This window comes from Sebastes fasciatus, chromosome 7 (assembly GCF_043250625.1).
Source record: "Sebastes fasciatus isolate fSebFas1 chromosome 7, fSebFas1.pri, whole genome shotgun sequence".
In the NCBI taxonomy this organism is placed as follows: Eukaryota; Metazoa; Chordata; class Actinopteri; order Perciformes; family Sebastidae; genus Sebastes; species Sebastes fasciatus.
The window spans coordinates 32,064,325-32,090,546 of record NC_133801.1 but is presented as its reverse complement, the minus strand read 5'-3'; the positions used below and the strand labels follow the sequence as shown (position 1 = coordinate 32,090,546).

The following is a 26,222-nucleotide window of genomic DNA, read 5'->3' as shown; positions in this document are numbered from 1 at the left end:
CACCTGGTTTGCTCCCGTTTTGGGGGTCAGTGACCGGAGACCTGGTAGCCTATCATCTCTACACACTCTGCTTTCATTACTTTTACTCACAGTTAACCACAATAGAGGGAACTATCAGGCTATTATTAGGAATATATAAAGTCACAGAGTTAGACACATTCTCATCACTCATTGTCAGAAAGGAGGTCATTAATTTCACTTTTGGAGCGAGGGGAGAGCACACCGGTGATATGGTGAATTGCTTCTTTGCAAAAGACAGCACCATTCAGGGATTAACACATCAATAGTTGATAAATGACTTCTGCATATAGGACAAGAAAAATGTGTTTGTTGCCTGAGTAACCTCAGCTAACCCTCACACTGCAGTCCAAAGAATTTGCGCCACAAACCTCACATAGGCTTAAGATGTTGGAATGGAAAACATCCAAATAAAAACTTTCTCTTGTTTCCCACTGTCTTTTTTCTGCCCATGTGTTATCAGTGGCCAGGGATACGGCATGATCGCAGAGGAGTCAAATTTAGTGAAAATATGCCAGCCTGTAACTCCTACCAGATTAAAGGCTCAGGGGAAGTTATCTCAGTCCTGGCAAGATAAAAAACAAAAACATGAACAAAAAAAAGTTAAAAACCAAAACAGCCCTGGCCCCCTTTCTTTAACAGTTGCAGCTCATTTTAAAGCATGAAATTGAAATTGAATCAATGCAAGCTCTACCCTCTTAGGGCGGGATAATGAAAAGGCAAGGGTGCCCCTAATTTCTACGGAGCACGGCAGGCCTGGCTGTTGCGTGTCTAGAGCGTGTGTTTACTGCTTCTTTCTCGATGGCTGCGGCATTCTCCAATGGAAAATCTCGTAAACTGTGGCCAGACTGTTGGGCTGTTACAGCAGTGGTGGTGGTAGCACTCAGGTAGGCAAGGCTGTGTGTGTGTGTGGAGGAGATTAGCTCTGATTTGGCCCTCACACGGCAACTTTTCACACTTGCTTTTTAAATCCCTTGACTACACACAGCCATGGAAAGTGGCATGTTTTATTGCCTTTGATAACATGCTTTCATACCGTAGTTGTTGTGCGTAACTGCCTCTGTGAAACAGGCTATAATAAAGCACACCCACACACACACACATACAGGAAATCTCTCCTCACATTTCACCCCTGATTCATCTCTCGACAGGCTCTCTGTCTATTTTCAAACCTCTGGACCGTGAGGAGCAGGACGTCTTTAACCTCACAATAACCGCAGAGGATCATGGGATACCCCAGCACTCGTCCAGCCAGCTGCTGTGTGTCCACGTGATTGATGTTAACGATGAGGTGCCCTGGTTTGAGGAGAGCCAGTACGAAGCCCAGATCTCTGAGAACCAGCCTCCAGGAACTGGTGTGTTGACAGTGTCCGCCTCTGATCTGGACCAAGGTGAGACAAACAATGTGCACTGACTTAGTTACTGGTTCGGTTAGCTTTGGCTCATGTAATCCTACTTTTTAATCAACAGTGTGTTCTCAGTGAGCACTGATTTGGTCATTTATACTACCATGGTGGTTGGAAAGTTAATATTTTAGACATCTAAATTACATATAACCATTGTTTCAACATCATTTAAATAACTATATTATGATGTGAAATGTATATGTTGAAATATAATCATAGAAATGCTGATGCTGATTATATACATGTATCCTAGATGTCTAAAAAAATGTCAAGTAAATTTAGCCTGGTTTTAACCAAGACACTTAGACATCTTGTGAACTGCTAATTACCTAAATGTATGTGTGTTGACTTCTTAAAATGGATATTGGCAATTGTGCTGCTTCAGCAATTAAGATGGGAAAAAATGCCTGTGATTCTTCTCAGACCTCATGTGCTGAGTTTGTGTTCACGTGACAGACATTAACAGTTGTTTTTAATTGAGGACTCGGTAGGGTGGGGGTGGGGATGCATTCCCTCGGACTTAGTCAGAAGCACATAAAACAGAAGGATTATAAACTTTCTCTCCAAAAGCAATTAGTGAAGTAAACAGGTGAGGTTGCCAGGCTGCTTTCTGTTAGCACGCAATCTGGCATCCAGACACCTGAGGGAGAGCCGTCACTGCCAAAAACAATGCTTAGGCAGCAAAACTGATGACAGACGAACAAATAAGTATACAAGCTATGAACAAGAGAAATCCAAATACCATCTAATTTATTTATGTAATATAATTTATTTACAGTTCATAGGAATTAACTTTCTGAGCGTTGGTGACACTTTGTAGCTTGACAATCCATTTTTAAATTAAAGGTACAGTGTGTAGGATTTTGTGGCATCTAGTGGTGTGTTTGCAGATTGCAACCAACTGAGTACTCACTCCTCCCTTCCCAAGACTGCAGTAACATGAGCCACTGAGTGCACAGTTACCATAATGACACTACTTTACTAGCAACAGAAGTCAGACGGCGGCTGACAGGAACCACGGTTTTGCACTCTGTGGCTCACGTTACCGCAGTTTGTTGGAAAACTACGGTGGCCTTCAGGTAACGTAAAAATGTGAAAGCCTCTCACTAGAGCCAGTGCTTGGTTTGTCCGTTCTGGGCTACTGTAGAAACATGGCGGTGCAACACAGCGGATTCCATGAAGAAGACCCTCTCCCTATGTAGATATGAAGGGCTCATTCAAAGCTAACAAAAACACGTCTTAGTTTCAGGTGATTATACACTAATGAAAACATAGTTATGAAGATTATATTCCATTTCTGCTAATAGATCCCCTGAAATGTTGCATACTATTCCTTTAAAGCAACGTTACTGTGTGTTTCTCTGTAGGAACCAATGGACAGGTGACATATGGTGGTATCTCAGAGGAGGGTTTCAGCATCAACCCAGTGACAGGTGTAATAACGACCACTAAGGCGCTGGACAGGGAGCTCCAGGAGTACTACTCCTTGACAGGTACTGCCCTCTGACTGTCCTACACCATCACAGATGAAACATGCCCTTAGATGACTTCTTTGAGATACATATTACCATACCATTAATGCTATTGTGTTTTTGACAGTTTATGCAAAGGATGAAGGCCTTCCGCCCAACTATGCCAAAGCCACAGTGAGGATCAGAGTGCTTGATGAGAATGACAACGCCCCTTCCTTTGGACGTCTCTACTACACCATAGAAGTGCCTGAAAACCTGGAGGCATTGCCTCTGTTCACCCTGAGAGCCACTGACCAGGATGCAGGAGATAGTGGGGAGATGAACTACAGAATTACAGGTGATTTGTTTTGTTGTACCATTCAGTTACTAAATAATCAGCTCAACCGCTCCCATGATTTGCATTTTTATAACCACATTGCTCTCCTTGCAGCTGGAGATCCATCAGGAGACTTCCGCTTAGACAGACAGTCAGGTGTTCTATCCACCTCGAGGCCTCTGGATCGTGAGAAAAGAGCTGGATACACGCTAACAGTCACAGCTCAGGACCAGGGCTACCCTCCACTCAGCAGCACTGCCACCGTGGAGGTGACTGTTATGGACATCAACGATCACAGCCCCCAGTTTCAGAGCAGTAGCTACACTGCAGACATTTCAGAAGATGTTCCCATCGGCTCGCTGGTCCTGGAGGTGAAAGCCACTGATCTGGACCAGGGCCCCAACAGCCAGGTGATGTACTTCTTGAGCCGTGGCTCCCAGAGCATGTTCATCATAGACCAGCACACGGGTCGCATCATCACAGCAGCACCCCTAGACAGAGAGAGAACCGCCTCTTACACCTTTGACGTGTGTGCCACTGACTCCTCCCCCGCAAACCCACGTAACTCCACCGCTCAGGTGACGGTCTACATTCAGGATGTGAACGACAACGCGCCCTTCTTCATTCTGGACCCGCTCATTGTGAACATCTCCGCCAGCAGCGTGTCCAGCCGCCGAGTGCTGGCCACCATGAGGGCGGAGGACAAGGACTTTGGGGCTAATGGCTCTGTGTTTTATCGTTTCGCCAACCCTGTGAGGGGCTTCGCCATCAACTCACTGACAGGAGACATCCAGGCCACGGAGAAGCTGCAGACTCTGACCCAAAGCCAGAGGACTTTGATAGTTCAGGCCATGGACCAGGGCAACCCAGCTCAATCTTCCCTGGGGGTGGTTATCATTTATATCAGGGAGCAGAGCTACAGGGGGATTCGCTTCTCTCGCACGGCTCGAGACGTCAGTCTGCAGGAGAACTCTGCTAAAGGTTTGGATATTACATTTCAATCTTTGTACTTTGGAATTTGTGGAAATAATAAATAGAAGGAAAATGTTTCAACCAAATGTGTTTTTCACCTTATAGGCACAGTGGTAACACAGACTCAGGCCCAGTACCCCGATGGCTCTCAAACTGGTATCAGCTACAGTATTTTCAGTGGAAACAGAATGCAGTCTTTTGGAATAAACGCCATTACTGGTGAGAGCACAAATGACAGCGTACACTTTAAAACAATGTTTTCTAAATCCACAGCGTGACTCATTGTTATTTTTGCGAATTAGGTGAAATATGGGTCCAGAAAAATGAAGAACTGGATTACGAGGAGACCCCGAAACTCCGCCTTGTGGTGAAAGCTGAGACGGCATCCTCCAGCTCCTACATGGCTGTCAACTTAATCCTGCAGGATGTCAATGACAACTTGCCACGCTTCCAACTCCAGAACTATGTAGCCTACATTAGAGAGGCACAGGGCTACGATTCCCCCATCATTCAGGTGCAGTAGCCTGTCCCCCACACTCTTCTTATGGTTGGCTGTTTTTAAAGTGTGAAGTTGTATAAAAAAAATAACTCCTGCTTTAGAAATCTGGATAGTTTCAGCAGTGTAGAGAAATGACTCTGCATGTGTTCTCAGTGTCCCAACTGAATATACTATAGAATCATTTGTGCCATGAAGCCAGGTTCATATAGCCCATTTTTGTATTAACTCTTGACTTCCAAGTCCAATATTGCTCACTAGTTCATGTTACACTGAAACAGCTGTTGCAGATATTTCTTTATTTTCATTCCCAAAATGGATTTGTCATTTCCTCAGGTTGCTGCAGATGACCTGGACCAGGGACAAAACGGTCAGGTGACCTACTCTATCAGGTCATCATCCATGAGTGGCTTGTTTAAGATAGACCCACTGACCGGCAGCATCACCACTGCAGCCATAATGGACAGGGAGATCTGGACGCAAACAAAGTGAGTTTCTCTTTGTCTGTTATCACATCCTGCCATGTGGTTCCCCTCAGCTCATCTCTGACATTGACACAAGCATGTTTAATGTTTGTTACTGTGATAATGTCCATTCCCTCTCAAATAACTTTGTAATTGGTTTGAATGGTAAAGACCAGGTTTTGTGCATACTCTATTTCCATTAAAAAATCTAAAAGATTTATAAAAAATGAGTAGATTAGTTATTTTTTCTGCATTACATTAGGTTTTCTTTTAACAAGGGCTGCTCAGAAAATGGTTTCAGTTAAGAAAGAAAAGAGAAAAATTGGGAGAAAATGTAAATGAGCTGATGGTCATGCACCAGAGCACCAGAGCCTGTTAAAGTTATTAAAAAAATCATGTTTGCCCTGCAGATAGTATTTTAAAAACAAATTTGAACACCTTTTGTTTTATTGATTTTTTAACATTTGTTTTTCAATCTCTTTTAATATGAATAAGATTAAGATGAATTCCAGATATGAAAACAAGTGAGAACTATTTACTATGAGTAAATGAATAAAAAAAGGTCTTCTAATGCTTACTCTGAAACAAAAAGAGGCTGATCTTTGGAGGGGGTGAAACATTACACAACCAAGTTCATAAAAGTTAAAAGTTCAGACACTGACATTCATTATGTGGCACCAGGCTTGTTGTCACAGCAACCGACCGGGGAACCCCACGGCTGGCTGGCTCTGCCACCCTCACTGTGATCATCATCGACCTCAACGACAACAGTCCCATGATTCCCCTGCATCGGGAGATCCGGGTGCCTGAGGGTGAGTCGGCTTCACAGTGGAAGTTAGTCCAATGATCTTATCATAAAGCCCCACATCACACTCCCTGGCAGCTCACTCAGTGGGGCTCGGTGAGAAAAGTCTGACCCCATTATGAAACTAGCTATTGCCAAGTTCCCCTGTTCATTTCCTGTCTATTAGATCAAGGCTTTCCAGAACAGGATATTTCTTAATAACATTTTTTTTTTTGTTTGCTTAGAATCTCTGTGCTTCATTTCAGCTGCAACCTAAATGTCTTCTTCTTCCTTACTATCATACAGATACTCTGATTGGCACAGTTATCACCCAAGTAACAGGAAATGACGTTGACTCGGGGCCAGCCCTCTCCTACACACTACACCTGGACACAAATACCCAAGGCATGTTTGGGATCCATCGTTATGGAGGAGGGGTGTCTCTGACCGGCCTGCTGGACTATGAGGAGAGGACGTGGTACACTCTGACCGTCCGCTCGTCCGACTCTAAACATCAAAGCGAGGCCAACATCACTGTGCTGGTGGATGATGTGAACGACAATGCCCCCACCTTTACTCAAGACTTGTATCAGGTGCAGCTACATTCACACACCTGTCTTCACACCTGCATATACCGCTACCTTACCGAGTATTAGCAACTTTATTAAATTGCTGAAGTATCTGTAATGGATATATCTTAAGGCTGTCAATCGATTAAAATATTAAATTGTGATTAATCGCATGATTGTCCATAGTTAATCATTATTAATCGCAAATGAATTGCACATTATCTGTTCAAAATGTACCTTAACGGGAGATTTGTCAAGTATTTAATACTCTTATCAACATGGGAGTGGGCAAATATGCTGCTTTATGCAAATGTATGTATATATTTATTACTGGAAATCAATTAACAACACAAAACAATGACAAATATTGTCCAGAAACCCTCACAGGTACTGCATTTAGCATAAAAATATGCTCAAATCATAACATGGCAAACTGCAGCCCAACAGGCAACAACAGCTGTCAGTGTGTCAGTGTGCTGACTTGACTATGACTTGCCCCAAACTGCATGTGATTATCATAACGTGGGCATGTCTGTAAAGGGGAGACTTGTGGGTACCCCGTAGAACCCATTTTCATTCACATATCTTGAGGTCAGAGGTCAAGAGACCCCTTTGAAAAATGGCCATGACAGTTTTTCCTTGCCAAAATTTAGCGTTAGTTTGGAAAGTTATTTAACCTCTTTCGCGACAAACTATTATGACGTGGTTGGTACCAATGGATTCCTTAGGTATTCTAGTTTCATATGATGTTTCTTCACTCTAGCTTCAAAACTGAGCCTGCTACAACCGCCAAAAGATTTTTTGCATTAATGCGTTAAAGAAATTTGTGTTAATGCGTTATTATCGCGTTAACTCTGGCAGCCCTAATATGTCTGTATTGTGTGTTTCTCATTAGGTGACTGTATCAGAGCACCTCCCAGCAGGCAGTGCAGTCATCACAGTAACAGCCACTGACCGTGACTCCGGGGAGAACGGGAAGATTACCTACAGAGTAATGTCATCAACCAGGGGCGTCTTCTACATTGACCCAAGCAACGGTAAGGTTACTGTGTGCACAGTTATGGTTATTCATAACTGTTTTCTAACCAGAGCTCCCCGTAATTACCCTTCATAAAAATGTTATCCTCTAAGGCTCTCCTTGGATGCACATTTGGGGTTTGGACATATTTGCAACAGGCATTGCAAAAATATTTAATCATTTTGTTCATTAAAAGTCATTCAAAGTCAAATTGAATGTTATTTGCCTCAGATGTTTTGTTTGAGATAGCATCTAAAAATAAGCGTATTATAAAAGAGGACTCCTTTTGCCTCAAGCTTTTCTGTTTCCTATTCTAAAATGCAATCCCTTTGCCTCAAATAATGCTCTATTCAACCGCATGTGCCCAAACCTGCTACAGTGTTTACATAATGTAATTGCAATTTAATTATTTATGTGAATGTCATAGTTATTTATTTAATAGCAAATCATCCTGTGTAATGAACTGCTCTTTTTGTGACCGTTTTCTTTGTAATCTTACAGGTACTCTGTTTGTCAACCAAAAAACAGAGTTTGATTTTAAGAATCCCTCCATCCTGGTGGTGATTGAGGTGCGGGACCAGGGCACTCCATCCCTTTCATCCATTGCCACTGTCCAGGTACAAGTGTCAGACGTCAATGACAACGCCCCCATCTTCCACCAGTCAGAGTACAGAGCCACCGTGTGTGAAGATGGGCTTCCTGGATCAACTGTTCTGACCTTAGAAGCTGTGGACGGCGACCTGTCCCGGGACAACTGTGGTTTTGATTTTGCCATCGCCAGCGGCAACTCAGGTAACACGTTCCAGATTGAGAGCAGCGTGCGCTTCTTGGAGGGGCAGGGCTTCCAGACGGTCGGCAGCCTGATCCTGGTGGAGGAGCTGGACTTTGAAGCAGTGCCAAGTTATAACCTGACTGTTGTTGTATCGGATCGAGGGATCCCTCAGCGCAGCTCCAGCGTGCCCATCCTCATCAGCGTTACAGATACCAATGACAACCCTCCAGCCTTCAGCCGAGCAGAGTACAGTGTAGTGCTGAGTGAGGGTGCAGCAGCGGGGACAGAGATCTTGCATCTATCTGCCACAGATCCAGACTCTGCTCCCAATGGAGAGGTGCAGTACTCCATAAGCTCAGGGGACGAGACAGACCTTTTCCAGGTGGACCGGTGGACCGGAGCCTTGAGGCTGCAGAGACCTCTGGACAGCGAGAGACAGTGGTCCCATATGATTGTCGTCCAGGCTACTGACGGTCAAGGGCACTACGCTTTGGCCCCAGTCAGTATTGAGGTGAAGGACATCAACGATAACCGGCCCTTCTTTCCCCTCAAACTAATAACTGCGAGCATCAGGGAGAACCAACCCCAGAACGCCTTAGTCACCATGCTGCATGCAATCGACCATGACAGAGGGGTTTTTGGACAGCTGAGGTACTACATGTTGGACAACTCTAAAGAGGGAAGAGAGGCCTTCCTCATGAACCAAACTTCAGGAGAAGTACGAACTCGCTCTACTTTTGACTTCGAGAGGGTAAACTCCTTCCATTTTGTGGCTGTTGCCATGGATGCTGGAAACTATTCTGCCACTGTAACAGTGCAGGTTTATGTTACAGGGGAGGATGAATATGATCCTGTGTTCACCTCCTCAGAGTTCTCATTTGAAGTGCCTGAGGGAGCAAAGAAAGGTCAGACCATTGGCAAAGTGCAAGCGAGAGATGAGGACGGAGGCGTGGATGGCATCGTTCTCTACTCTCTAGCAGACGGTTCGCCTTATTTTGAAGTCAATAAATCAACGGGAGCAATTTCCCTAAAGATGGACAGCTACACTAGACACGTGAGCCGCTCTAAAAGAGAGGTGCGTCTGATGACCCTGGACGTGACTGCTCACAGCCCTCTGGAGACGTCCCGCGTAGCAGTGGCCAAAGTTAGCGTAGATGTGACCCATACATCTTTTGGTCTCACCTCAGACATGAATATGCTGCTTGTCAGCGTCATTGCAGTTTCTCTTGGGACCATAGTCATACTGATGATAATTGCTGTGGCGCTCTGTTGTGTTAAATTGAGACGCAAGAAGAAGGAGCAAAAGGCACACGGACGAACGCCAGCGTCGGGCACCATGCTGCACAAGTTTGAGGAAACAAAGATAGCAACGAATGAAATGATTTACCATCAGGCCCTTCCTGGATACACGGCAGATCAGAGTGGCGGCGGTGGGGGGCCATACACTCGTGGAGGATCCCTGGATCCATCCCACTCCAGTGGGCGTGGCTCTGCGGAGGCAGAGGCAGCAGAGGACGATGAGATCAGAATGATCAATGAATACCCTCGAGTGTCAAGTATCTCCTCGTCCATGCAGGAGCGGATTTCCGCCCGAGGTCCGGACTCTGGAATCCAGCAGGATGCGGATCAGCTGTCAGATGTGTCCTGTGAGCCTTCCATAGATTGGTTCAAAGGGAAGAAACTGGGCAGTCTGAATGGTACTTTATTAGCTGGCCAGGTGCCAGTCTATAGGGACGAGGGTGGTGGGTATGTGGGTGTGGGACGGGGACTCAGCATCTCCCACCCTAAAGATTATACTTTCCCACAGGATGGGAAGCCTGCTGTAGATGGCTCCCTGACAGCCATCGTGGCCAGTGATGAGGAGCTGAGGGGCAGCTATAACTGGGACTACCTGCTCAACTGGTGTCCCCAGTTCCAACCTTTAGCTAACGTTTTTACTGAAATAGCACGTTTAAAAGATGAGACGGCTCCTCCTCATCCCCGCAGGTCGTTTCATCACAAAGCAAAGGCAGAGTCAAGAATCGACCCCCCGCCTCTCATAACCTCTGTGGCCCACCCCGGGGCCAAAACTGTTCCTCCGAAGCCCGCCGTAGGGAGGACGTTCCCCCACTTGGCTTCTTTACGGAGATCTCCCATCAGCGCAGAGGGATCCATCTCCTCCGTTGCCATGTCGCCAAGTTTCTCCCCCTCTCTCTCACCGCTGGCAGCACGTTCTCCTGCAATCACACCCTTCAGTGTCTCACAGGGACCCTCTGCATCAATGATCAGCACAACTGAACACCATCTAGAACACATCGAGGAGGCAGAGCTGAGGATTTAAATTCTTCAGGGGGAATTAAAACTGAGTCATTGCTGTCCCAGACTTGTTCTACTGTATGTCTGACCACAGGGGCTGCAACCTGAAATGAGTCAATGCGTTAAACTAAGAAGTCCAAATAGCTGAAGTTGTGGTGCTTACAGAAGAAAAACTAAACTACATGACTAACAGGCCAAAATGGACTATGCCTTTTCTTGTGTTTTTGTGAAAGAAACTCCTCATTCTTCTGTTGATCAGTGTTAATTTGCACATCCGAATGGAGATTCATACATGATGTCAATATTTTGTACAAAAGCATTGTCTATATTTTTATATTTACATGTGGTTTCTGACGAGAAATGGCATTAAAGTGTCAAAAGGTTGCTAAAACCTCAGAATATATTTCTATATTTGTATATTTGTAGTTTGTACTGTATACTTGTTTGTACTGTAAGCTGGTTTTATCTCTTGTAATTCTTAACCTTGTGGTTTTAAATGAAGCTCTTCATCAATGCTTTATGAATTGGGATTTTTGTAACAGATTATTGTAAATATTTATGGAGGAAGACACATCCTTGCTTGAACAAATGAAACATCAGTCAGAATAGACTATTGTGTGATCAGATTTTCTACGGATCCTGTGTTTGATCTCACATCAAAAAAGGTAACCATGAATGTGAAATGCTGAAGCGTTGTCTTAGTCCTCAACACCACGTCCCTTCGTTCTCTGCAAAGGAAAATAGAACTTGACATCCAACGATCTTGTCCTTCAGGTGCCCTGGCTTTAATTCCTCACAACGAGCCTTACTGCTCTCATTTTGCATTGTGAAAATAATTCATGTAAGGGAGAATATTGAGCAGCTACATGGTAAATGTAAAATCACAGCAGTAGCCTATCATTCCAGAGAATGTAAACAGGTCTTGGTTATTTGTCTACTTGGTAAAATATTAAAGAAACATTACTTAAGCTCTAAATCAGTGCCTTGTTGACACTGATATTTGCAACTGTTTTTTTTTTTTTAATAATTTTTGTCCTGAATTTTTGTATAGATTTACTGACAAACTGTAATGAATGTTATATTGGACCCCACTTTTCAATAGCACTATAAAGAATACTATATGGATTAAAAGTAATACTAACAAATCTTACCAATGATGATGGAAGTATGAAAAAAATATTTTAATGAATGTTCAAACACCACCAGAGAATGTTTCCATGTCATGTACATGTTCAGCCATAATTCACATAATGCTTTTACACAGATGCCTATGCCATGAATACATTCATGATCATAATTGTGTTTTTGGCAGCCTTTACAAAATAAAATAATGTGTACATATACAGTACATGTACATATATAAAGTATTCTGTTTGTTTTAGACCCTTGCTAACATTATCTAAGCAACACTAACATTCTGCAGTATTTCTATTTATTATATAGGTAGACTTTGGAAGCTGAGAGGCTTGGTAAATTATTTACAAGGATGCTATTTTGACCATGGCCAAATATACATGAACACTACCTATTTGATAGAAGGTACCTTGTTGTTTGTTTGTTTGTTTTTTTGTATTGAACAGTGTTACCTGCCACTTACGTTTCATATTTGTCCAAACTGTGCGTGTTATGGTGCCATAGAAGAGAAATTCCTCCAAATGTTCACACACATATTCTAGACTCATCCAGAGAAATGTTTTGAGCAAAAAGTGCCTGATTAAAGTACTTATGTGAACACGTTGTCGTCTCTGTCACATCTTTCTCAGCTCAGGATAATGGCAATGTATGAAAAGGAATCATATGATAATAGTTATTATGTGCAGTTAATCCATACTGTAGACATATTCAGGGTTGTATGATTTTGGATAACAAGTGAAAGGTCCCAAAGATAACCAAAGTTTTAAATTCAATATGTCTAACAAGCAGGCAGTGACGTGACATTTGCGAAAGCACAAGACGTGACCAGTGTTCTACCCCGAGGGTTTATAGTCAAGCTCCTCTGATCACTGATGTTTTGATGATTTAGGCAACTTCAGAAGGCTCAGCAGTATTTTCTGGCAACCCAAACCTCTGAAATCTAAATACAAAAGCCTCTAACCTACAACCTCTGGCTTATACCTTGTATAAACTGCAACTCAAAACTCCCTATTGTCCCAGGGGCAGTAGGATAAATGGACAAATGCGGGCCTCAAACAGCCCTGTTCAGTCCCAGTATTGTCGCAATCTTAAGAAAACATATCTCAAATGAACAACATTTGACTTAATGATAGCCATTACGTGTTATTTAGAACTTGATAGGCATATATGATGTAACACGATCACAATACCATAACAAGTTATTTCAAGTGTTTTACAGATGCCATCATTTCTACCAAAAGCAGCCATGAACAACAAACAAACAAAAGACACGTTTCTTTCTGTCCAGTTAAAGCTGGTGTAGGCAGGTTTGAGCAAATATGTTTAAATAAAAAGTTATTTCTATAAAACGATCACCATATCCTGACAGTATTGCATGAGACAGGTAATCTGAAAAAAAATCATGTGTCTCTGTGTCCTCCGGTGCTCCTAATGGCATCTGCAAGATTTCACAGACCGGAGGAAAACAACCAATCAGAGACGAGCTGGAGCCTTTCCGTCTCTGAGCAGCTGTCAATCACTCGCAAACTCCGATCAATTGGTCAAACTATGCAGCGCTGATCAAATATGAATCAATATTCTGTTACTGTAATGTTTATTTCTCACATAAAATGTTGTGAGAAAGTTTGTGGCCTGGCAGCCATGTTGAGATCAGTTGAGGAAATACCAAGCACCACCCACCAGCCGGAGCACTACAAGATGTTTCTGAAAACCTTTGAAGAGACAAATAGGCATTACAGTAACAGAATATTAATTCATATTTGATCAGCGCTGCCTAGTTTGACTGTTTGATCAGAGATTGTGAGTGATTGACAGTTGCCTCCGTTGACTGAACAGCCAATAAGAACGCTCTCTCTCTGAAATGACCTGTGATTGGCCAAAGTCTCCTGTCACAGGTTAGATTATTTCAAGCCTGAAAACAGAGCCATGAGGAGGCGCAGAAGTCTAGTTATCTCTCAGATCACTTGAATTACAATATGCTGAAAGGTTATTATGGAATTTTTACCCAATGATGCCAAAACATTCTGCCTACTGCAGGTTTAATGCTCTTGCTGAAGCTTTTCCAGCACAGATGAAGACAAAAGACAAGACTTTGAAATAAAACACAATGGGATCCATAAAGAAACCTTTCAGTTGCTTCACATGAAGTTCTCCGATCAGCTTTATTCCATTCGTACATTTGTTTGTTCAAATTAGCACCACATTAGGAGCTAGATTTATTTCCATCCTGCTTTCATGTTCTAACGCCCTTTCATCTATTTTGCCAAAAGATCTCATTCACATTATGTTTTGCAGCTCAGAAGTCATCCATCATGTAACACTGACCACACCAAATCCCAGGTCAATTCTCACATTTGTGTATCTTATAGGCGTATGCAACTGATTGTTCTCACAACAATTCTTAAACTATTATCTGTTATTGTGCCTGCACTTATCTTTGTTTTGCTACTTTAGAAATGTCTGTGTTCCTGTTTCTACTAATTGCCCTCAAATTCTATTCCCCAGATCATATAACACATAAGAACAACATAGTGAAATAAAGCAAAGTTGAGAAATTTGTATGTCTACAGTCAGGGTTTAGTATTACTAGAATGTTTCTATATGTTACATAAAACGGGGAAGGACATTTCTAAAACTTAATACTGGCTCTCATGGTGATGTAACACAAACATCAAAAAGACTACAAACTATGATCACTTGTTTTATCCCAGCTGACTTTTCATCAGAAAGTTCAACTAGTGTAATATTCTCTCTCTAGTAATGCATTTGTCAGAGCTCTTTTGAACTTTTTCACATTTGAATTAATGCATGTCAACATACTAAATAGTGTTATTTTTTGGTATCCAACCCCACCTGTCATGGGAACTCATTGCATCACTCTCATATTGCCCGCGGCAGGACAACACTCCTGCTGCCTGATGAAACAGAGCTGAAACTGGACCAGCGCTGTTCCTCGGCTCCAAGGCCTGCCTCCGACTCGTTATGGAGCTGAAACCTAAACCCTGTGGTATTCTGAGCAATTACACGCACACACACACACACACACTACGCACACAGAGGTGAATTCATGTGTGTGTTTCTTGTCCCTGGACTGGAAATATGGGCGGAGCTGGCTGAATTGGACAGCCCGCTGATGATACACTCAGCTTGAGTGTCATAGCAGACTCAGGTTATGAGATGAATGCTGTGACCCAAACCGAGCACCTTGGATCAGAGGCCAGTATATACACAACAGGACTCTGATGATATGAGTAAGAGGGCAAAAGCCAAGTCATTACTCAAAGCTTAAATTAAAGGCTGTGCGTAAACCAAATGAAATCTATCATTTTCCCGTCAACACAAAGTGGATACACAGGAGGCTGTTCTGTTAACACGCAATGGGTGCCCTTTTCCCTTCCCTGACGTAGCCTACTGTTTCAACCTCTGTGTCTCTGATGGAGTTGTCAATGCTGTCATGCTTATATGATAGGCTACTGAAAGACTTTCAATCAAATCAGTTTTTTCAGCCCTCTTAACTTTCTATTTGCTTAAAGCTGGGGTTGGTAACCTTAAGAAACTAGCAAGACTAAGCTAGATTTTTAAAAATGATCCAACCAAAAAACCCAGCCCAGTACTTTTCCAATGAAAGTAGCTAGCAGCAATAGCTCGAGAGAAAGTCGCCAAGTCGGCAACACTGACAGCCTGTCACGTCAGGCCTCCCTCCAAAGCCACTCCCCCAAAATGATGCGCAATGAGTGCTCGGGCAGAGTGCACGCAGCCAGGTAGGCAGGTATGTAGTCAGCTTATTACAGTCCTTTGACAGCCACAGATACCGTAGTTCTTGCTTTTTCAGAGCATTTGATTTATTGACTGCTGTCGGGGGAGTATTTCAACAAATATAACCAACAAAATGTTTTTGAAGAAGACTACCAACTCTAGCTTTACTAGGCCTACTTAAACTGTATTTTGTTAACCTGGATGTTATTCTCATATTTTTGTCCATTATGGCTATTGGTCATGATAACATTGTACTCATCATGTCCATTGTAGAGGTTTAGGAAATATGGACTCTGACAGCTTATTGTTGATTGAGCCACAGATTGTGAGTTGAAGCAAACTGCATAGAGAAACACAACTGGATCCTCTCTTTATTGAATATCGAAGGTCAATGAAAACTAAATGGTGTGCCCATTGTCATTTTGGTTTTCAGTTTGGAAAACATTTTCTCACATTTGCTAACTTCTGTAGCATGCACACCAGTTAAATCAAAAGTGAACCACAAGCAAACACTGATGTGAATAAATCAGCATATGTGTACATATATTAATAATTCATGTACGTTTGTTTTGTAGTTCCCTACAAAAGCTACTGTACATGGATTTCCAGGGGACTACTTTCTGTGTTTACTTCCAATTGCTAAATATAAGTTTTTATAAAGCTGTAAGAGCCTTGACCCGAATAACATTGTCCTTGCTGTTCACATTTCCCAAATCTCTACACTGGAGGTTGGTTGTTATCATGACTAATAGTCGTGATGGACAAAAATATGAGAATAACACCCAGGCTGACAAATACCATAATTTCCCTCTAAAACTTGGGAAGCACACTCATTTGTATTCTAGTTCAGTGTGGTCATTAAGCTACCTGTGTTCAAGCTGTTCATGCTTGAAGCTGCTTTTTCACAGAGTAAGCATCCAGCCTTAAACCTGCTGGAGAACAAAAGTGTTGTTATTCATATGAGTTCCACACTTCAGTCAAAAAATATTCCAATCAACTAATTTCATGCATTGTCGAATGATTTCCCTTTATTAGCGGCATGGCACCCTTCTGAATAGATGCAATATTCTCCTTTTCTTGCAACACAATAAGAGAAGGAGTTATTAGCGCTCCGGTAGCATCACGTTCTTTACTGTCAGCCATATCTGTGAAGTATTTTTTGTTGCTTCAAGATTCAGGTGCTGCTTGTGTCGGTTGAATAATGCATAAGCAAAAAGCTGTGTAAGTTGCATAATTACACAGTTACCTTGCCTGATGGTACCACATTGGTAAACATCTGATAGTCTCATATTGTTTTATTTTCCTCATGCAAGTTTCAAGGATGTGCCTCTACACAAAGGAATGAATTTATGAGGAGGATTTTAGTGTTTGTGCACATCATTAATCAGTAACAGCACCTCTGAACAAGGGTATTAAATCTCTCTATGTTTTCTCTTTTTAAATTGCATTTGACAGTTGCATTCTAGCTTACAGTTTGATGGGTTATTGCTATCAGTGCAAGTCATCCATTGGTGCAAGTCTTATAATGTACTTTAGCATTTTAGTATATACCGGTATGTATACAATTAGTATGTAGTGAAATTGGGACACAGTGTTTGTCTCAACCCTTTTAAATGCTCAAATTGAATTTCTCCAGACATCTGTGAGGTTGATGATGGAGGTCTGGCTATGCACAATTACACTTCATGATGAATTACAAATTCAATCCTTTAGCAATTATAACATCAAGACACAGCGCCTGATTTTAATCAGATTTTACTTAGTAGAGCACCTGGAAATGGGTGCAGTGATATGGTAGATTCTTTGGCCAGTGAGAATTTTTAATTATAGTGAAATATTTATCTTACCAGGCAATTTGCAGGTGACTAAAACAGCAATTGGTTACCAAGAGTGCAACAGATCAGACCTTTAAATCAACCTGAAAGATGGAAATCTTTTGGTCAACACTATAATGTTAAAGGTCTCTTTTCAGAAAAAGACCTGCAGTCAAATTTGGTTGACTTGGAATTGCCAGCTAATGAACAGGATCTAATGCGTACCTTTCGTCTCAAAAGGCTAGTAATGTATGATGTAATGTATGTAATGTAGCGCTGCTTTGCTGTAAGACTTCTGGTTCAAAAATTGGGCCTTTTGTCCTTTTTTGGTCTTGCACCATTATCCTGTGGTCTTGCATAGTTGAAAATATTGAGAGAAAGAAATGCTAAAAATGGTGGGGAAAGCATTGGAATGTCATGTATTGTCCTGTTCCTTATAGGTAATGTGTTTTATTGTTTATTATATTCAGTTATTATTTCCTTTTTTATTTTGTGTTACTTTCCTCTCGTTTCAGAAACCTTACTTCCTACCTTCCTTCCTGTGTGTTTCCCGCCTGTGTGATTACCTGCCCCGCCCCTATTGGTTTCACCTTCGCCCAGTTAGACTCACCTCCCCGGTGTCTTTAGTCTGTGTGTTTTCCTGTCTCTGTGCCAGTTTGTCTTTGTTCCCCGAGTCAAGCGTTCCAGCGATTTCTTAGTTTTAGTTATCTTGGTTTTTCTGAACTTTTCTGAAGCCTGTTTTTTCCTCACCACGTTTTTGCTTTACCTTTGTCGGCTATGGTTTCCTTATCTGACTGCTCACCTGTGTACCAAACCTGTGAGGCAAGTAAAGACTGTTTGACATTTGAAATGTTTGTTTATATGCTGATGGGTGGGAAACTCAATTCCTAAACAGAGATACTAAGCCAAAATTATTTATTTATTAATAAACCTATCAATACACTGCAAATGTATGTATCACAATCATTTTGTACTTCGGTGAAATGAAGGTTACGATATTGTAACCCTAGTTCTATAGCCACAGGCGGAGCCCTCTACTGGACTCTATGGGTAATATGTCCTCCAATCACAAGCACGCGTTCACCCACTGAGATCTGCATAAACATAGCCAGCCAATCAGGACGTGCCTACCGAATACGTGCGTCACCACAGTATACAGTATGGCATCCTTTTCTCTTGAGCGATCGCCTATTTGTCCACTGCCACTGACTGCTAGATCTCCACAGATGGAGTCGACGCTTAAAGAATCTCGCCGGGACGGATCTTTACGACTCCTGCTACGAGTGCCTTGGCACAGGCCACAGAGAGCGGTGTTCAGCAGCCACCGGCCCTGCCCGGCCTGCCGAGTGCTGCCCCCGAGATTAGACGCCAGCAGCAACGGATTCTCTTCCGACGCTTCGATGAGTCGGGCCGTCGAAGTCCCCTCTCCAGCCGCTGTTTTCGGTCATCCCTGCTGAGGCACCGGCTTCATCTGCAGAGAATATGACGACCATATTTCATCGGTGTCCGGTATGTTCCACAGAAGCCTGCTGACGATATCTTTCGCCAGCTCCTTTCCGCTGGTGACGACCGCTGCGGCAGCACGTGCATCTATTACCCATCGAGTCCAATAGAGGGCGGAGCCTGTGTGAGTTAGAACTACTACTGTACTTTAGTAGCTACACTGAAGGTCAAACCATTAGCATATACTGGACTTTAATTGTCCGACTGACTTCATTATAATAGTGATTTTACACTCAAACCCACAGTGTATGTGTTCAGTGTTGAGACAAATTCTAGAGAAATCCTTCCATGGAGTTTCCAATTTTGAAAAGTCACTGGGGCACAGGATGAGGACCACAGAGACCCATATTGTCAGAGGGCCGAGTGTTTCATGCTGCATGCCTACCTGACATTAAAGGTAGCCAAAAATTAACCCTTACTCAAATGTTCCAGAGTTCTTTCATGCTCTTTAGCAGTAGAAGGCTTATGGAGCCCTGAAGGCATAATGACTTTAACGACTGGAGGATATAATGGTTTTAACATGGCTTCTGCAGAAGAGCTTGTGCCACGGGTCCTTCTCACTGTCTTATGTTCAAAAGCACTTTCTATAATGAAGCTACCAAAATAGGCAGACTTTCAAAGGTAGTTAACAAGGGCAAGATAATGTCTCTCTTTTTTATAATCTGGGCAGTGATCTCATCTTGATGACATAGTATATGATGTGACAGATAATAAGATGAATACCAGCTGCAGAGATCAGTCAGTTGTGAAGTGAATCACAGTGAAGGATATGGGCTTATGGACATAAGGAATGGGAATCTTTGCATTCGGGTGTGAGCTGCTTTGTCTGCAGGCCCTTTGGTGAGGATCAGACTCTTCTCTGGAGAAGCCCAGGCTACCGTCCAGTTAAAATGAGGCCAGACCAGAGAGAGGTCTCTCTGCTCATGCTTGGATTACCCATAAACCCCTCATACCTGCAGCTTGCACGGAAGTCTCCGCTGCTTGTTCCCTCAGCAGAGGGCCAGGCTCCAGGGATGCTCCAACCTCAGCTTACCACAATCCTTTCTCCAAACACTCCACAGAGACTTTTTTTCCCCCTCCGATCCTCTTGTCTCTTGTGAGTTCTGTTTTTTTCCCCTGCTCTCTCTTCAAGGTCTTGCCAGGCTACTTGCGTGACTAGAGGGAGTGGAAAAAAAAGGTTTCGAAACCCATTGGCACGCGAGCCCCAAATCTATTTTTGGAGAGCGTTCTTTTTTTCTTTGAAAACAAAAAAGCCACAGGGAGAAATAGGCAATACTGGGGTGAAGGGGGTCTGTTTCTCATTTGGCCAGGCCTGCCTCCTGTCCTGCCCCGCCAGCGTCAGAACCACAGCCCTATGGGGAAAGAGGGTGGCTCAGACTAGGGAGGAGAAGTGTTTTTCCTGCAAAACCGCAGCCAAAACTATGGACCCTCATCTTAGCCCTTGTCACTTAGCAACCAGCCCAACCTGCTTCCCATTACTAGGCCATCTGCTTGTGTTCCAGGCTTTACTTTGTTATGATTTGTTTCGCCCCTTTTTAACTTTTGTCTTAAATTCGCCATGATTAAATTACTGCATTTAAATCCCTCCTTCATTGTTAATTCATTTTCATCAGGCATCGTGTGGTAGGCCTGCTGCAGAAGCATTTACTGCAATGCAGCCCGTAGCTTAATTCCACTCTGCCTCGGTGATTTGTTGCAGTTATTGTGTGCAGCGGTTTGTGGAGGAGACAGCCGATGAGCTAGGAATTCAATAAATTATGTATGAGGCGTTTATGGTTTGACAAATGTGAATATATTCATCTCTGTTTTAGCTTGTTTGTAGAGCATTACTTTTACAATATAAGGTTACAACAGCACTGAATGTTCTGCATTTAACTGCAGTCAATGCTTTGATGTGTGAAATTAAATTTTTGACCCATTTCTTTGAAGCAATTCAAAGAACAAAACAATGATGATGTTGGATAGCAACAAAATTATCAGCTTCATGCTGAATGCCCTGTAAAAAAAAACACCACTTGATTTATTTGACAGCAACACAATAAACTTAATTTTAGCATAATTTTACAACTGGCATATGTTATCCTCTTTGATTGTTGATGAGAGTGTTTGTTTATGCCAAGTTAAGGTTCCCTTTGTTCTGTTAAGGGGAGGCTACAAAATGACATGTCTGTAAAATACTGTAATAAATTAAAATGATGATGATGTAACTGTTTTTAAGACTTTTATGTTGGGCCATTAAGGCCGACAACTAATCTGAGTTTATAATGACAACGGTTGTAATTACGCCAATTTGGGCAAAAGATGCAGCAGTCTGTCAGTCTGACGAGCCAAAACATTATGGCATGAATGAAAATGGAGAGCTTTGCGGTTGTACAGTATAATGACTCACAGCAGTGTGCTGCTGCGCTGATGACGAAGTGTTTCCCATCACTGATTCTGTGTTGGGAAATTTCTTGTAGAGACTTAGGAAAACCACTGTGCCCTCAACTGATTCTGTCAAAACAAAAGCCTCTTTTCCTATTTTAATATACTGTAGAGCAGCAGAGTACATGGATAAATATCTTGACGTATCGGTTTAGACTATCCAAGCTTACCATGTCTCCTTGCTATCCACTTGAAAAGTCTCAAATGCAAAATTGTAATTGCCAGTGCCTGTACACATCTAAGAGAAAGTCATAGTGCATAGTACACACTCCCAAACCAAAGTGAGTCTGGAGACCCTGCTAATAGCACCACTGCACTGCTATCAGGCCAAACCTTCAATTTTCAAAACAACCGGTTTCTCCTGACCCTTAACTCCACAGGAGTAATGCATGATCATGCTCCAGCAGGAAGAACAAACTTATTGATGTCAGTATTGATTTAAGGGGCTCCCACCGTGACATTTTCTCTGGCACCACTTTCAGGCTAAACAGGTAATCGAGGTCTGCCGTCTATTGGGTGCTTTCTTGTACTGCATATTGGTAAATAAGCTACTCCTTTATCACATTTCTACATCCTTGTTTGACATTTCTAAAGGTTTTTTCCAAGAATTCTTTCTTTTATTCTGTTAAAATTGGGTTATGATTAGAGAGTTATACCCCATGACAAATCATCTGTAAGACCATTTAAAAAAAGAAAAAAATAGTAGGTTTCTTTTTGGCAAGAGCCAAACCTCTGCTGAAGGTCATTTTGGTAAGATTTCTGAAAGACAAAACAGGCTTTGGTTAAGGTTTGGGAAAAGATGAAGCAGTTGACTCCTCTGTTTGTCTCTATCTAGAAGCCCAGGCAGAAACAATTCAGACCACATAATAAGCCAAATATTAATATTTTCTTTCATCAAATCTTTAACCTCACAACATTGCTCAAGGTTCTAAAAGAAATTGTTTTATTGTCCCATTTTTAGCTCTATGTTGATCTAACCTTGTTAGAGAGAGTTGGGACTATTTTCTTTAGTTCATTATCTCTATGGGAATCTGGCTCTGTGTTGGGCAAACTCATTGGAGAGTCACATTGATTGACCGAATGCAAACAGATTCCAGCTCTCTTGTTCTTATAGTGAATCATAGAAACATGGGGAGAAACACTAGTTAGTATGCCTCTGCTATAAAACACAGCCGCAGGCAGTTTCAGAGAAAAACATTGAATATATTAAAATCTCAAAAGTTTTCCCATATAATGATCAACCAACCTGCAACTCCTGTAGAGTATACAGGTGCCGAGGGAGAAAGATTAGAAATCATCCAGGGGTAAAGTGGCCTCATAGTGGCACATAAACATAGTTTCCTGACAGCATTCAACACCTGCTGTAACAGACATCCCAGCACTATCCATCTCAGGGACATAAATCTGCGACTATGAAAACATGCGTTGACAGGCATAAGTAAGAAGACCAGAAGAAGGCATGAGTCATTTCCAACTCTCTTCTTATTAAACTATCATATATTAAACTGTACATGTTTTACTCTGGAAAATATTAGAATTACTGTCCTAATACTGAACAGCATAACCCAATTCCCCCCCCGGGGATCAATAAAGTATTTCTGATTCTGAATACTGTGCATTCAGCTTTATGTAGAACTGATAACAAAAAGAACAGACTATGTTTATCAAATTATGTACATCAGTTCAGGGCACCAAATATGAAAACACCTTCAACTCAGGTAGATAGTTAAAGCTTTTAAAACACATGAGAATTTGCATTATTCATTTAAAGCAGCAGTGGGTAGAATTGGAGCAAATATGATTAAAAAAAGTTATTTCTATAAAACGGCAACTATATCCTGACAGTAGTGCATGAGACGGGTAATCTGAAAAAAACCATGTGCTTCTGTGTCCTTTGGTGTCCACCAGTGCTCCTAATGGCATCTGCAAGATTTCACAGACCGGAGGAAAACAACCAATCAGAGCCGAGCTGGAGTCTGCCGTCTCTGAAATGACCTGCGATTGGCCAAAGTCTCCTTTAGATCTTTTAAAGCCTGAAAACAGAGCCATGAGGAGGTGCAGAAGTCTAGTTTTCTCTCAGAACACTTGAATTACAATATGCTGAAAGGTTATTATGGAATTTTTGCCCAATGGTGCCAAAAACATTCTGCCTACTGCAGGTTTAAAAACTGACTTCTGCATGCTGCACTCAGACTGCCATTGTTGACCAGCTAAAACCTTATTCTGCTCAGATTCTCCTGGTTTGTAAATATCAGACATGTTTGACATGGCAGCTCCGGCGGCTATTTCACAGACCAGTGCAAACTCCTTGAAAATCACTCAGGGTTATAGTCAGCCTTCAGCCTCTTGTAGTATTGCATGTTCTGAGCTTAATAAATGATGAACCTATTCTTGACAGATTCAACCATTTGTGACTGATGACCCTTTAAATAGACCGAGAAATATAGATTAAAAAAACAATAATGGGCTGGTGGCAGACAATAGGCTTAGTAACTTTTAGAAGTTTATAAAAAGTTCCCATGCCTGGCTCCAGTGGCGAACATGTTATTCAAGGCTGAACATTTTCCACTCGACCACCTGATTAAGAACGTAAAGAAATATCTAATCCCCGATGCTAATTAACCTCCTGACATCAAAATACACTGAGGCCTGAAAGGGATTCCCAAGCAATTTGGATTTAACCCGACTAGCAGTGTGATTAACAGATATCTGGATCTTTGTTTAAACCCTTTGCCTTTTAGGGTCTGGCCTTTAATAATTGTGTTTCTGCTCTGTGTTGATGGCACAGAGGACAGTAAAGCACGGCTGTTTGTGTTTTCTTTGAGCCAGAGGGGTTCCAGCACGGTCCCACCAGACTTGAGTATCACTGCTAGCCTTGAGGTTTGAACAGTGGACTGACATACTTAGCCTCGTCAGTCACTGCACACTTTCTCTCATTTGCATATGATACTTGGCTGTGGGAAAAGGGTGGGGTACAATAATAAAGTTGCAGCCAAAGGGGCAACAATAATTTATGATGATCCCCGATGATGTTTATATCAAATACACACACTCTCTACCGCTTTGAGGATTTATTATGGTGCACACGATGAATCGAGAACATATGGCAGTGCTTAGCTGCCAAGTGCTTTTTTTTTTCTCTTCGGCTCACTATCCTCACAGCTCAATGAGGAGTGGTGAGATTGCTAACATTGAATGGGGATGTTAGCACACAAAGGTGCACAGTCACACAGGAGTTAGTGATTTGTGTGCCTTCCTCAGCTAAAGCTCTTAAATTTCCCTTATTGTCATTATCATTTTTATTCTCTGCACACCAAAAAATGCAGCTCAAATATTTTAGCTGAAAAAAAATCCATTTAACTTTCCACATTTAAACTTTCACATAAAACTGCACAATGACTCCTGGAACCTCTCTCAGCTCAGAAACAGGCACGATTCTTTAGCAGTGGTTTCTTTAACCTCCTGGCCATGCATGGGAAACGAGCTTAGTTGGTTTTCATTTTAATCAAGAACTGAGCTACTGCTGGGATCCCAGGTGAATGCCAGTAACTGCAATTAACAACCTTTTGTTATATAAAACAAGCAGTAGTCTAGATCCTGAGGACAAGCACTGAATATCACTGATATGAGCTCCCTCACCCAACTTTATTCCACTCAAACCTTTATGTTTACAACTATATACAAATAAAAGATCCACTGTACACTGTAGCACATTGATATTGCTCTTTTAGAGTCCCTCCTGTCAATGTATAAACAAAGTGCTTATGTATTTGGCCCATTTATTTTGCATTATAGCTTTGGATGCCACAGAGTGCTTGCTAACAATTTCACATAGCTTTTATTTCTCCTTTGCATGCAACTGCCCAGCCGTGACACGAATAATTGGGTTCCATTTTTATTTCCTTGTTTTTGTCATAATTAACAAAATTTAATAGACCCTTTTCCCAGGCATGTCATAGCAGGGAAGGCACAGGTGTAATTGATAACATTAAAAATGACTGCACTCAATTTCAGTGAGCTAGATCCAGGCAGTGGTGGGGAGTTACTAAGTACATTTACTCTACTTTACTTGAGTATTTCCATTTTCTGCCACTTTATACTTCTACTCCACTACATTTTGGAGGAAAAAAATAATTTATGCAGTAACATTATAGCTTAATAAAAAGATAACATTTTTATTGATCCCTGGGGGAATATAAAGTAGTTAAACTTAACACCACCTTCACCAGCTGTAACATTAAAGTGATGAACACATCCATCCATTATCTGTAACCGCTTATCCTATTCAGGGTTGCAAACTTCACACAGAAGGGCCCCAAGCCGGGTTTTGATCCTGCAACCCTCTTGATGATCCTGATGAACACATTCTTTATTTTATTTATTTATTAGTTTATTTGTAAGGGACATGTACAAAGAAACATTGACAGTTGAAATAGGCCACTCTGCATAATGAGTACTTTTATTTTTGGTACGTTAAGTATATTTTGACGGCAATACTTACTTACATACTTTTACTTAAGTAGAAATTTGAATGCAGGACGTTTACTTGTGACAGAGTATTTCTACACTGTGTTATTGCTACTTTTACTAAAGTACAAGATCTGAGTACTTCTTCTACCTCTGCAATCAGGGTCCGGGTATTGTGCATGCTGGCTCACCAGGACAGTTGATGGAACTGAGCCGTCGTTAACAAAATTTGTTTCACCTGTACTTTGCCTGGCGTGGAAAAGGTTTGTAGCATCAGAAAACTTCGGTTTAGTTGATGGTTCGCTTTCCGTAGAAAAGATCAATATGGCCGCTTGGTAAATTGCTTATGACACTGGAAAATGAGGATGTCTTTCAAGTTTTAAATGAAAACTGGTCTGAGTCTCCTGCAGCATTTTGCCACCATATTGGAACATGGGAAGTTTTTATGACCACCATGCTACTAGTGATTTGTCAGTGGTCTCAAAAAGAGCTTTAGAAGTCTTAGGCCCTGTCTACACGTATACAGATATTTCTAAAAACAG

General features: G+C 41.9%; 1 protein-coding gene across 1 annotated transcript in view; it reads left to right on the top strand.

Annotated features, from left to right (window-relative positions):
- The window catches only part of LOC141770621 (protocadherin-16-like), an 89,557-nt gene extending 77,243 nt beyond the window's left edge, over positions 1 to 12,314 (top strand). The window contains exons 11-21 of the mRNA XM_074640337.1: positions 1,170 to 1,409; positions 2,792 to 2,917; positions 3,024 to 3,233; positions 3,327 to 4,193; positions 4,290 to 4,403; positions 4,487 to 4,698; positions 5,017 to 5,168; positions 5,826 to 5,956; positions 6,235 to 6,521; positions 7,393 to 7,534; positions 8,017 to 12,314. Coding sequence (XP_074496438.1) covers positions 1,170 to 1,409; positions 2,792 to 2,917; positions 3,024 to 3,233; positions 3,327 to 4,193; positions 4,290 to 4,403; positions 4,487 to 4,698; positions 5,017 to 5,168; positions 5,826 to 5,956; positions 6,235 to 6,521; positions 7,393 to 7,534; positions 8,017 to 10,607 — 5,072 coding nt within the window. The 3' untranslated portion in view covers positions 10,608 to 12,314. The remainder of the gene's footprint in view (positions 1 to 1,169; positions 1,410 to 2,791; positions 2,918 to 3,023; positions 3,234 to 3,326; positions 4,194 to 4,289; positions 4,404 to 4,486; positions 4,699 to 5,016; positions 5,169 to 5,825; positions 5,957 to 6,234; positions 6,522 to 7,392; positions 7,535 to 8,016) is intronic.
- Positions 12,315 to 26,222: the final 13,908 nt, after the last annotated feature.